The sequence below is a fragment of the Crotalus tigris genome, unplaced genomic scaffold (assembly GCF_016545835.1).
Source record: "Crotalus tigris isolate CLP2741 ecotype Arizona unplaced genomic scaffold, ASM1654583v1 scf7180000018006.973166, whole genome shotgun sequence".
Lineage (NCBI taxonomy): Eukaryota > Metazoa > Chordata > Lepidosauria > Squamata > Viperidae > Crotalus > Crotalus tigris.
This window is the reverse complement of record NW_024096771.1, coordinates 37,417-51,312: the sequence shown is the minus strand read 5'-3', so window position 1 is coordinate 51,312 and position 13,896 is coordinate 37,417. Positions and strand designations below refer to the sequence as shown.

General features: G+C 35.1%; 1 protein-coding gene across 1 annotated transcript in view; it reads right to left on the bottom strand.

Moving 5' to 3' along the window:
• Nucleotides 1-13,896, bottom strand: part of PLXND1 (plexin D1) — a 137,487-nt gene that overhangs the window by 109,887 nt on the left and 13,704 nt on the right. Inside the window, exons 6-8 of the mRNA XM_039346542.1 lie at nucleotides 12,360-12,468; nucleotides 8,794-8,896; nucleotides 500-604 (exon numbers count right to left, since the gene is read on the bottom strand). Of these exons, the coding sequence (XP_039202476.1) occupies nucleotides 500-604; nucleotides 8,794-8,896; nucleotides 12,360-12,468 (317 nt within the window). The remainder of the gene's footprint in view (nucleotides 1-499; nucleotides 605-8,793; nucleotides 8,897-12,359; nucleotides 12,469-13,896) is intronic.

Below are 13,896 nucleotides of genomic sequence, written 5' to 3'. Positions count from 1 at the left end.
GATCTTGGTTCAATTTCTAGGATAGATTTTACTACTTTCTGCTTTTCACAAGCTCCATTTCTCTCTTTCAGTCATGAGGATATCCAAAAACTGATAAGGTGAACTTTTCTTGTGAGAATTGTATGCCTGCAAACTTCACTTAGTAGTATATCAGGAGAAAAGATTCTTCAAGTTTAGAAGTACATTATCCCCCCAAATGAACCTTTTGCAATGTTATGAATCCATGTATAGTATGGATATCATGAATATCACTGAATTACATATAACAATTTTCAAGTAAATTCTTTTTATGGAACATATTCTTTCTTTCCTACTTAGCCCCTTCAGTCACCTGTCCGTCTTCTGTTAAGGTCCTCAAAGTGACTATTCATGTCATTATCGCTAAGGGAAAATACATGTCATATATTAACTTAATTTAATAATCTCAATTATCTGACTTCTTGTGCAAACATAGGATCTACTCGCTCTTTCTTTTTACAAAGCCTATTTATGTTATTACCTTTATAAAAGCAGCATTTCTCAAAGTCATTGTAATGTCCTGAGAAGTCCCTGTGGGTACTGGTGCAATAGAAACAGGCACAATCTGTGGACAATCAGTACTGTTCTGTATTTCAGGAAACAAATGAAAGAACTGAAGGTCAGGGTGGAAAAAATTCAACCTTTTTAACACTGAAATAGCAGAACCGAGCTACAAAAATGGGTGTTGTCATAATTCCATAAAGTTATTCTTGTAGGTTGTTAGCTTAGTATACTCCCACGTTGATATTTTTTATATAATAGAAATAGTTTAATTTACTATAAAATAAATTCCACTATAATCAATTATACAAAATCATTGTCTTTATTATATTAATGTTATCTGAATTTTCAAGTTTAAAAGTCCTCTGATTTGTATGAGAAATAAAATAAATTGTGAACTTAATGGACAGATGTCAAATGAATGTTTGATACGAAATGACACCTTTGCTTGCACAGACTAAGCACATAATAGTGTGAAAGCAAAAGAAACTTCACCAACATTCTCCCTAAGGTGTGAAACTTGATTGGCTTGTGCTATTTCTTTTTTCTTCATTATGTCCCATAGATGAACACTCAGCTTTCTGACTTCAGGCAACTCTGTTATCAATCTGGGATTTTTCACAGTGAAATTAATTTGTTCACAAATTAAATGGAAAACCATATGCTCTCCTCAGCTGTCAATAAGAAATAGCTACTATACCCCACTTTCATCAGAAGAAAAGAATCAAATGATGCTAACAAAGAAACTATGTGTTTTGTATAGAATCAGAAATTTCCTGTAAGAGTCTTCACAGCAGTAAGCAAAGTTTTTTCCCAGTTTCACACTGAAATCCTCCTTGAATTGGAATCCAACTCAGGTGAAGCTGTTTTTAGAGGTCCATCATCATACTCCACAGAAGCAAGACTGACATGCCAATTATAATATTATCAGAATACATTGTGATTGCTTGTATCTAGAGTAGATTACTGCAGAACACTCTACTAGTCTTCCTCTTCAGGAATGCTTCAGACATTTGAACAAGAGAAGAACAGCTTAGATTAGACATTGGAAGGTGTGATATGCTAAGGTGACAAAATACCAGTTTCTGTATCCAATGCACTAGCTACTCATTTGCTGCTATGTCCAATTCAAATGACTGATTTTGTTCTCTAAAATCAGGTTTAGGGTGATCTGACCACAATTTGCAAGGCTTCGTACTATTTTGAAGTATATGTTATTATGCCTATAGCAAAGCCCTAAAACAGAATAAGTCTTTATCTGGTATAGAGATGCTATTCAAATATCCATTAGGAAGAATGCAGGGTTGGGTGCCACTTTATATAGAAACCTTTAAAGGAAACCCCAAAATTATGGAATTTCCTCCTTTGGGAAGTATTTTAGAGAGTGCCTGAATTTTTTTCCCTTTTGGTTGGTTTTCAATGATAAAAAGAGTTAATTTTCAGATTTTATTATTCTGTTCCCAAGGTTCTTTATAATTTTTATACAAGATGATTTTATTCTTACTTGTTACTGTGGCTTTATTCTGTTGGGTAGCTATTTTTTTTAAATAAGTTGATACTGATTTAATTGTTTTTAGTATTTTTAGTATGTCTTGAGAAAGAAATGCAATTTAAAGTTATATATTAAGTAAATACATAAATGAAACAAATATAGAAGAGGAGCTTCTCTTAGAAATATAAATCAATTTGACCAGGAGCTTATTCTTCCCATTACATCTTTTCCTCTATTATGCAGACAATTATATTACCATCAAAAATTTTGGTGAGCCCACCCTGGGGTAGGCTACCTGGCATACATGAGCACCACAAAATACGGGATACCAAATATTTCAGGGATCAAAAATTAAATAAAAATTAAAAACACTGAAATTGCTGACATATTGAGACCTGCTGAGTTTTGAGGTAATGCGGGTATACACATGGACATACATGAACACACAACACTTGCAACCCCCCCTCAAATCACCACTAATTTCAAAACCATTAGATATTTACTTATTATTTTCTATATAATTTCAGTTAGAAAACAATGCTAATCCAAGAAGCATTCCAAAAATATTTTATAACACATTTCAAATTTAACAATAAATAATTCAATAAAATCACTCTTAAAAACTTGATATGAAAAATGAGTAAACAGATAATACAGGGGATCATAAGGAATGGGATAAAAGGCACAAGACCATCTATTTCTTTAAAATCTGGAGCAAACCAATTTATCTTAAACCAATGGCAAAGCTTCAAGGGAGAGGGGATGCTTGTACCAAGAATATCTTCTCTTACGTGGTTGCACAGCAAATTATTGTGGCACCCTCTAGTGGGGTCCTCACTAGTTGTTAGGTGACAGAGAGGAAAAGCACATTCTCTGTCAGATATCCCATTACTAAAACTTAATACGGGCTTTGTATGACCTTAAAGGTATCTTCAGAATAGGTATTATATGCTCTAATTGCCCTTTTCAATGCCATAACACAATACAACATTCTGCAGTAACCCCTCAATTAGAATACACTGCAATAATCTAATACAGATGTTCCAAGTATAAAGATCACATAGCCAAATTAATCCTATCTAGGAACAGCATAGATAATGAACCAGCTATAGCTGAAAAAAGCCACTCCTTTCTCAGATATCACTTGAGTCTCTACGTTCTGATAAATTTTCCACTTGGTGGTGGTGGTGGTGGTGGTGGTGACAGCACAGACTTGAATACTCTTGATTTCTCCCTCTGCTCCATAAGAAGTATATCATTCCTAAGTCAATGGAGTGGTATAAATAGCATTTTTAATTTTATTTATTTTATCAAATGTATATGCCACCCATATACCCAATAAGGGGACACTGTGTTATTTCTCTTATTTCTGTGAAACATCGTCCAAATAAAGATTTAAACTTTCAGGCAGAAAACGAAAGGTAATTCCACTATATAAAAATCCCTCTCGCCATTCTTCCACAAATATATAATTTATATACAGTATAAATAAATGGATCAGACATAGAGTTTACGATAAAGAGGCACTTTATCATTTGGGTCATCTAAAAGAAAAGGGAGAGAGAAACAATCTGACTTTGCTATATTTTTCACCAAAATATTCTATTAAAACAACTACAACCCAATGTGTATGGATTACATTAATTGAGAAAACAGTTTTCAATGATGGACAAGAATCTTCTTACTGCTGTCATTAAATAGTTTGTGATCTATTCAAGAGTGAGATAAATGGAAAACTAAAGCTTAAAGGGGTAAGCAGCGTTCTCCATCTTAAATGCTGCAAACAGAATTGTTTGCAGGAAGAAAATGCCTCTTGTTTGATTCTTCCTGTCTTCTCAATAAAATGGTTGCATACCTGATGTAAAAGCAACCACTTCAGTTGCTAGAAAAAGAAACAGGATAGAACAATTTAGCTATCTATAATCCCCTGCCTTGTGAAAATGTAGTGTGTCTTTCATTTGGGGTGGGGAGGGGGAGTGACACAGGAAAAAAAAATTAATGTTCAAAAAATTTCCTTTTTTTGTAAATGTTCAGTCTGGCTAATTCTATTATCATCATTCTTCCTTTTCCCAGTGACACTATAGATCTTTACTTACAACAGGAAATGCCAAACACTACAGCTGAAAAATAGATAAGACATCAAACCACCCCCCCCAAAAAAAACATTACCCAAAATATCATTGAAAAAAAAAATGAAGCCGTTTTTTAAAACTTCTCTGAATTGCTCAGTTCCCTATTCATTTAAAATGCTATTAGTCTTTCCTGCAAATTAATGGTTGCTCTCCTATATCAAGAAGTAGCAAAATTAAGTATCACTGAAAATGATAGTATTCTACAGCTGTCAGAACAAATAATATAGGGCACTGGCTGCTTAACTTAAAAACACATGCACTTCCAGTTATTATAATACTTTAAAAATCTTCACTTAGGCTAGCAAAGCCATTTGCAGCAATCTAAATTCCACATTTTTATGTACGTGAAGCTTTAGTTACAAGTAAGGGCTTCTCTTCAGTAGGAGAAAACAATTTTGCTGCGCTCATAACAAGGGATGAGGAATAATAATGGAACTGAAGACCAGAATGGTTTTTTTCTCTACCATACAAGCTAAAAAACAGTACTAATTTATTCTCTCTTCTAAACTAACTCTCCCCCTCCAAGGGAAAAAAAAAATCCCTATCTATTTGAATCAAACTTGTTACTATATAAATATATGCTTACACTCTAAGGACAGATTATTATGAATTAGTGCTATACTGAATTTTCATTGGGTCCTATCTCAGTTTTGAAAATTGTAATACAGGTAGTCCTTGACTTACAATAGTTCATTTAGTGACCATTCAAAGTTACAATGGCACTGAAAAAAGTGACTTATGACCGTTTTTCACGATTACGACCACTGCAATATCCCCATAGTCATGTGACCAAAATTCAGACACTTGGCAACTTAGTCATACTTGTGACGGTCGCAGTGTCCCGGGGTCATGTGATCCCCTTTTGAGAACTTCTGGCAAGCAAAGTCAATGGGGAGCCAGACTCACTTAACAATCATGTTACTAATTTAACAACTGCAGTGATTCACTTAATAACGGTGGCACATAAAGTCATAAAATGGGGCAAAATTCACTTAACAAATGTTTCACTTAGCAACAAAAATGTTGGGTTCAATTGCAGTCATAAGTCGAGGATTAGCTGTACTGAGATCTTGCCAAAAGTAAATAAAAAACTCTTTGGGGTCCTTGGTTGTTTTCTTCTAGACATTTCATTACCCAACTAGATAACATCACAAGAGCTTTTTCCACATCAAGCAATGAAAAATAGGCTCTGCCTTTTAGTTTTAAAATGGTACTTGCCACTTTAATATGTGCAATTCCTCAACTTTTTGTAAAGCGCTTGCTAAAGTGAGGATGAATACCATTCCCTATTTCAGGGGTCCCCAACCCCTGGTCCATGGACTGGTACCGGGCCATAGCATACCAGCAACCTGTCCACACAAACAAGCAAAGCCCCATCCGTGGGATGCAGGCAGCACACAAAACCACGCAGTCTCCGGTCTTGGGAAAAATCTTTCTCCACGGAACCAGTCCCTGGTGCCCAAAAGGTTGGGGATCTCTGCCCTTTTTTACATTTAAAGGGTGAATAACAAACGAAGAACCTTTTGTTGTTAAAACAAAGTCTGTAAAGCAGAAATGGTTATTGAAGATCATCACTAACAGGTCCAGTGTTCACTTCCAAAGGGTTAACCTACCAAATCCTAACTCAGCTGCTCCCTTTCTATGCTTCAGTCTTTTGTTTCCAGTCCAATGAAATTAACTGAATGTATGTTTAATCATTCTAGCAACTACATTCTAAATGGATGAACCTGGTATATTCAGCTTCACAGTGGGTATGGCTGCCTGAGTGTACCTGAAATGGAAAATGCCTTTGCACATTTGGTGTTTAATCCTTTAGAAATCTATTACTAATGTTCTGTATTTAAACAGTGCTTATGATCTAAGACTGTGAAGCTGCTTTCCAAAAAGACTCTAATTATTGCAACTAGACAGGTTTTAAAAAAATACACTCGGGACATTGAAATCAGGAGAAACAACATAACCCATACAAAGCAATAAGCTGGATAGGCTTGTGCCATAGACAAACAACTGATCAAAACAAGCTTCATATTTATGGTATGACTCTCCAATACTGCAGAACACCAAGAAACAAAGGATCAATGCCTAATTGGATCTACTACAAATGTATAAATTATATTTAGTTTTCAGACGAATCTGGGATTTCACCATTACTTTTAATTGACACTAATATTTAAAATACACCTTTGATATAATTTGATGTAATTTCTACTTTGATGAGATGTGCATTTCCTAAAAGCACCCTAAAAGTAGCCTTTAATGCTTCTTTTTACAACAAAGTTGCCTATTTATTCTTAATCAGAGTATTAATGGTGTTTATGACATAGCTAGATTAAAGCCTCTGGGAAGACTAATGGTTGATGTTGCCACTGATTTATTATGTGCTATCAAGTTGGTGTTAACAGCCATATATAGTGGATGCTAGGATGTTTTGACTCCAAGTTGTGAAGACAGAATTAGAATGGGAACAAAGAACGTAAAAAAATATGAACACGAGAAAGCTCTTCAGTGAAAGATGAAATGAACAGACTACATACTGACTATTTAGGCATCAGTGAATTGAAATGAACTGAAAGTAGACACTTTCAATCAGAAGTTCATACTATTTATTACTGAGGATGCCAAAAGCAAAAAAAGGAAACATATTACTTTCAAAGTCATGAAGAAGGATATAGCAAAGACATTACCTAAGTACAAATTCAGTCAATAACCAAACAATATCAACTGGATTTGCAGACAGTCCTTTATAATGATTATTCAGGATATGCTCAAACAACTGACATGAAGAAGAGATTGATATCTTTTATTATTAAGATCAATCTTAAATTGATAGAACACACAAGCAAAATATGATGTTTGTGGTTGAAAACTGGAATGCCAAAATAAGGAAGGAAGGAACGAAGTTCAAGTATTTGGCCTAGGAAATTGAAATTAAATGGGGGAAAGCTTCTGCGAAGCAGTGATTTCTTCAACACAGTCTTCAAACAACAAAAAATATCATCAAATAAAATACACAGAAGTCAAAGTTGATTATATTATTGGTACAAGGAGGTGGAAAGATCCAATATAGTGTCAAAGTTGTGCTCAGTGAGTGTCCTACTGTGGAACACATTACAATCTGCTCATGTTTAAGTTCCAAGTCAAGTCAAGCTAAAGTGGAAGAACAAAGCAAACCAGTTTCTCTGATGTGATATTGAGTATACGATGACGATCTCAAAAACACTGGGAATTGTTTTAAAGGCTGGGACTTTCAGGACACCAAGAAAATCAAAGATGTTATTGACGATCAACGGAAAAGACAGTGCCAAACATCAAGAAAGAGAAGAAAGCAAATTGTATGTTAGAAGAGGCAGGGGAAACAGCCAGTGAGAGTAGCCAAAGCCAAGAAAGACAGAGACCTCAGAAAGGAACTTGTGGTACTCTAGAGATGTAGGGGGTCCCAAAGAGACAGAAAACTAGATTTTCTCAAGTTAATGATATATTTGGAGTAAAAAAAGGTAAAGGTCTCCCCTGTCCAGTCATGTCTCATTCTAGGGGGCAGAGCTCATCTCCATTTCCTAGCCAAGGGAGTCAGAGCTGTCTGAAGACGCTTCCTTAATCAGGTAGCCAGCATGACTATGTGCCAAAGTGCACTGAACACGTTTACCTTTCCACAGTTTCTGGGGGGAGAGTAAAAGCAGTGAGACTGTCAAGAACAGTATCTATTTATCTACTTGCATTTGCATGCTTTTGAACTGCTAGGTTGGCAGGAGCTGGGGGAAGAACAGGAACTCACCCCGTCACATGGTACTTGGGTCTAGAACTGTCAACCTTTTGCCTGATAAGTCCAGTGTCTTAATTGCTAGGCCACAGTGCCCTCCCATAATTGGAATATAAACCATATTGCTATACAAGTTAAATAAGTTGTATTATTAGTGGCAATGCATAACTATCAAGAATATAACTTGATAGTTTTGATAGATATTTAACTTGATAACTATTACATGAGGAAGCCAGCAGGGAAGATCACAAGTCACTCTGGAATGTATGGCTTTTTCCTGGGATAAATCTGGCCTCAGCACTTATAGCATACATCCCCACACCTGCACCTGTCACTTGCACACCTTATCTTTCCAGTGGCCTGCTTGCAAGGTGTATAGGACTTGCAACCTCCTGCTGGCTTTCTTATTGCCTATGCTTTACAGTTCTTGACAGTCTCACTGCTTTTACTCTCCCCCCAGAAATTGTATAGGCCACACCCTGACCATATTTAGATATGCCTTTAAAACCTGGCTAGAATAGGAGATGGGCCTCTTGTGGATTAATTGATTTGTGACACAGTAGTTGTTTTTCTCCAGATATTATTTTTGTGTAGATCGTTTTAAATTTTGTATATTTTATGCTGCACATAGTTGTAATGGAACTGGGCAATCTATAAATAGAATAAGATGTAGTGCACTGCAAATCTCAGCGGTTTGAAAGCATGCTATGAAATGCATCCAGATCCAGTCCTCCAAAACTCTCCCTCCCCCCTCGATGATATGCAACATTTTCTGAACATAAGTGTTTCTATAATATTTCTTTAAAAGCCTTTGTTGGCAGCAATTACTTTCCCCCAACCCAAGAGAAACAAATCAAGATTTTTTAAAAAAACTATACTGTTATGTGCCTTACAGTAATCTGTACTGAATTCTCACATTCAGTCACGTTGGATACACAGGAGCTTCTTCTAGGACACCAATAACATTTCCATTTAGCTGAGAGGCAACTGATACACCTGAAATATATAAAAGAAACTACATTTACTAAGTATAGCAGTGTCTTCTTTGAAGCTTTGTTTTCATTATGAATCTGCAAATACTGTCATGGCTTATTGTAAAACTATCTATTGAAAATCTAAAATATTTTAAATTGTCTGTGTGTATGTATGGTGGAGCAGCCATGAGATTATCCTTTGCTACTATGTCTGATAAGCGAACAAATTTTATTACATCTACGAGATCCTTGGTGCTCTCTGGTTGTTTTCTTGAAGACATTTTATTACACAACTAGGTAACACAGAAACAGCAATACCACTTAGACTTATATATCACTCCATAGTGATTTACAGCACTCTAAGAACAGGTTTACAGATTTCAACATATTGCCCCCAACAATCTGGGTCCTCATTTTACTGACCTTGGAAGGATGGAAGGCTGAGTCTACCTTGAGTCGGTCAGGATCAAACCTCTGGCTATGGGCAGAGTTAGCCTGCAATACTGCATCTAAACCACTGTGCCACCATGGCTCATCGGTGCTAGAAGGTCATGGGGCTTGCTCTCTACTTATATTCAAGGAGGCTTGCCCTGTCAGTGTTGGTGGGAATGTTCTTGATGGTTCCTTGATTAGGCTGTTGTTTACTGCTTGATATTAAGCTCTACTTACCTAGATGCTCATCAAGGGGTGTTGTGGTTTTTTAAAGCTTTTTTATTGTCTCTTTTGAGTGGTATGTAGATGTTGCCTATTTCAATGTACCTGTTGATAGCTGATTTGTCTGAATTCCAAACTTCCAAGAATTCTTTAGTGGTTTTGGACACTCACATCTCCCAGCTGAAACTATGGTAAAGTCTATCTTTGTGATAGGCAATTAAAGAGTTTTCATCATGTCTTTTGACTGCTCATTGGTGTTCATGGATGCCTTCAAGGACCCCACAGTTCAACCCTGAGCTACAAATATCCCTTTCTATTGTTATCACATATATATTGTTGTTGTTGGTTGTGGTGGAGGTTTTATTTTAAGCAGGAGGAGAAAATCATAAATTATGTAATCCAAAATAGTACATATTCAATACCAAATTATTGTAGAGAAGGATTTCTGAATTGTGAATTGCACTTTTTCAGATATTTATGAACAACTTAAATGCAGCAAACAAGATCACATTTAAAATATGGCAAGTCTGCAGCTATACTCATCTAATTTTTAATTCTGAAGAATATTATTCCAGTAATTTCAGTATTAGCCCATGCAAGTAAATTATTCTTTTAGAATAGATGTAATCTATTTATTATGCAGCCCTGTTTCTGCTCTGTCGTTATTTTCTATTTTTATAATGTCTTTTTTTCCACATTTTTGCTTACTATTTTGCTTACTACTATTCTTGCAGAATAAACACATTCCCTTTCTCATATCCACTATAAACAGCTAGTTCGGTTTAGGAATGAGAATGTTTTTGGTTAATTCAATAAATTATAGTTAAACTTGGTTTAGCACAATGTATTAACATAATTGGTATCATACATTGGGATTGGCAGGTCATTTTGTGGAAATATTTGCTTGTTCTTAACTCAGAATTTTTAAAATTATACTGAAGAGATTGTCTTTCAATGTAGTTTAGATAGCATTTGCTACTATCTATAACTCCTAACAACCCCCCCAAAATTGCTTTAAAAAGATAGCAAAAAAAATCATGTGAAAATAGCTTCTGTCATACTACTATTAATAACTGACGGAATTAAAATTAAGCCAAGCACAATATCCAACTATATCTACATATAAATTAAACAATCTCAAAAATGTAGTTGTTTGTTCCTTAGGCCAGCTTTCTGAGGGTTAACTCTAAAGCTTTCAGTCAAGAATATTATCATGGGAAAATGGGAAAGAAAAAAATTGCCCCAAAGCATCAGCACATCCAGATGGCCTGAAATGCTCTAAAAACCCAGCCTCTGCAATTCTTGGCAGGTTTATACCATCTTTCCTGCCAATCCTGCCCGGCATCCAAAATACCTTGTAGATAACAAAGTGATTCTAGCTTAGTAAATCTACAACAAGGTTTTCCCACTGTTTGGTGCCGTGACCACTTAAAAAATAAATGTGTTTCTGCTTCTGCCATCTCCCACCTCACAATAAAACTGAAAATTTTACTGGAATTAGCATTGGGGGGAAAAAGATTTTAGTAATAATTTTATCTATTTATCAAATGAAACAGTGATAGCTGTTTTACAAAAGCTTTACAAATTTTATAACTTTACAAAAAAAACCCCTCTTCCTGTTCTAACAAACAGAAACTGACACATTCAAAATCGTACTTTTTTTAAAATTAGAAAGATGAACTTGCTTATTTTTGTATGGTTTCTAGTTTTCATTCCTGAGACAGCCACTCATAATTTTCACTCCACATTTATTTTTCATCAATATTTGTTTGTTCTTTATGGAATTATATCCTGACTCATACAGACTTCAATATATTTGTAGACTTCTCATATTCGTTTTGTTTGTATCTTGCCTTTATTATTTTTACATATAACTCAAGGCAGCAAACATATCTGATACACTTTCCTCCTATTTTCTCCACAATAACAACCCTTTGAGGTGGGCTGAGAGAAAGTGACTGGCCCAAGGTCACTCAGCTGGCTTTCATGGCTAAGGCGGGATTAGAACTCACAGTCTCCTACTTTCTAAACTAATGCCTTAACCACTAGACCAAACTGGATCTCTTAAATCTTTCTACTAATTTTGTACCCTGCTCCAAAATTCAGGGAGGGGAGAAATTTTTGTTGGGAATTTTACATTCAAAGAGCTGTCAACAGAGATGTGTCAGAAGAATTGCTTTTCCTCTTTAGCAGCGAGCATACTAGTAATTGCTTTAACATTTGTTAAAATTACAGGGAAAAACTCTGAGCTACACAAGCATATACACTTCTTCAGACACTTCAAACATTACAAATACAGTTCTACATGCCTTGCTGGCAACCGATGCTGCAGACATATGAATATTTATGACAGAAGACAAATGCAATTATTTGTGTTCCATGTCAATGAACCGTCAATATCCAATAACAGTTTGTCATGATCGATAGTTTTCAGCTGTAATAGTCCACAAAAATGCGGGGGTGGTCCACAGTACTAACTGCATAAAAAACTCCAATCCATGACAATGAATCAAGGCAAGTTAAAATATTTCCTGAGATTTTGGATGCAACAGATTTTTATGGATGCATTGAGTATTTTGTAAAAGTGCTATAACAAACAATATTGTAATTCCCAGGGAGTTACAACTCTACATTTTGAAACCCTCTATCTAAAAAAAATCAAAATGTTAAATCTGTAGTATTTTGGACTATCAATTTTACAATATTTCCTCCTGCTTAAACTGAAACCACCAGCAAAGATACAGGGATTTCCTACCACTGAATTCTGATGCAAACCTAAGCTAAGCAACCTGCATAATTCTCTATAATTTACAGACTATGAGATCACTTACGCTGTCTTTGGATAAATATTCCCAGTTCTCTTGCAATCATAGATGGTGAAATTGGCCCACACAATGTTTTTTCCGTTGACCTGTACTGCAGTTTGAATAATTACATGATCTGAAACAAACAATCCCCAAAAAAGCAAGTCACAAGGGAACTCTTTTCATAGTTTACTTTCAAGACAACATGAATGTCTGAAAAAAGAAAAAATTAAAAACTGTTGTTTACTCAAGAAATGAAGTTCCTCAAGAGTTCAACTTCTCCAAACACTCTCAAGATTATTTTGTTACATTACAAATACAAATTAATATATAAAACAGGAAAAGCTGTCAATATGTATTTTGTGAATGATTATGTATTATGAATGTAAATTATCTCTGCGAAGATTTTTGTTAGTAAAATAACAAAATAGTAAAATGTTTTTTAAAAAATGTTTGTTTTAAATATTGAGAAACTGATATGTGAATGAGAATATACAGAAAAATATATTTACATTTTTAAATTTTGGAATGGAGCTTGTAACTAAAATGCATTAAAAATATCCCTTTTTGCTGGGATAAAATCAAGATTCAAAACATTTTGAAAATGAATGAAATGGAGTTGATATAATCATTCATCCTTTATTTTGAAGCAATTTTTCATGCACCATTATTTAACCATAAATTCAGTAGTTTGAAGAGTCAGGATTTTGATATAAAGTATTTGTTTTGGCAAGACTCCTGAACTATATCCAGGATAAACGGATCCAAACTTTATAAATAGATTTATTCAGTATTTTATGACCATGACAAATTACTTTCACTAAACAAAGTGAAGCAAATAATCAAATGGTGATTTGAAACTGGTAATTTAACTTTCAGACTGAAAAACTGTATATGCCGGTAACATTAATGAATGAGACAGCCATATGACAAGTGCTCAATACTGCAGGTAAGTTTTTTTTTTACATGACTCAACATGTGCCACCTAATTTATTTATTTTTTTGCTACACACCGAATTGAGACATTCTGTACTGAATCAGGAAACTGGCCTTGGCGAAAGTATATGGGGACAGTTAGCAAAACCTGATTTAAGAAAGAGACCATTAGAAAGAAACTTAAACTAGCTACAGTATGTCTTAACTCTCTTTGGTACAGATGGTCCTCAACTTACAATCATTGATTTAGGACTGTTCGAAGTTATAATAGCATTGAAAAAAATAGACTTATGACTGTTTTTCACACCGTTGCAGCATCCCCATGGTCACACAATCATAATTTATGACAGTTGCAGTATCCTGGGGAGATATGAGCACCTTTTGCAACCTTCTGACAAGCTAAGTCAATGGGGAAGCCAGATTCACTTAACAACCATGTTACTAACTTAACAACTGCAGTGATTCACTCAAGAACTGAGGCAAAAAAAGGTGGTAAAATGGGGCAAAACTCTCTTAACAACTGTCTTGCTCAGCAACAGAAATTTTGGGCTCAATTGTAGTCATAAGTTGAGGACTACCTGGATAAGAGGGAGGAAAAAAAATACTGTCAGAGTTTCAAGATTCTCTT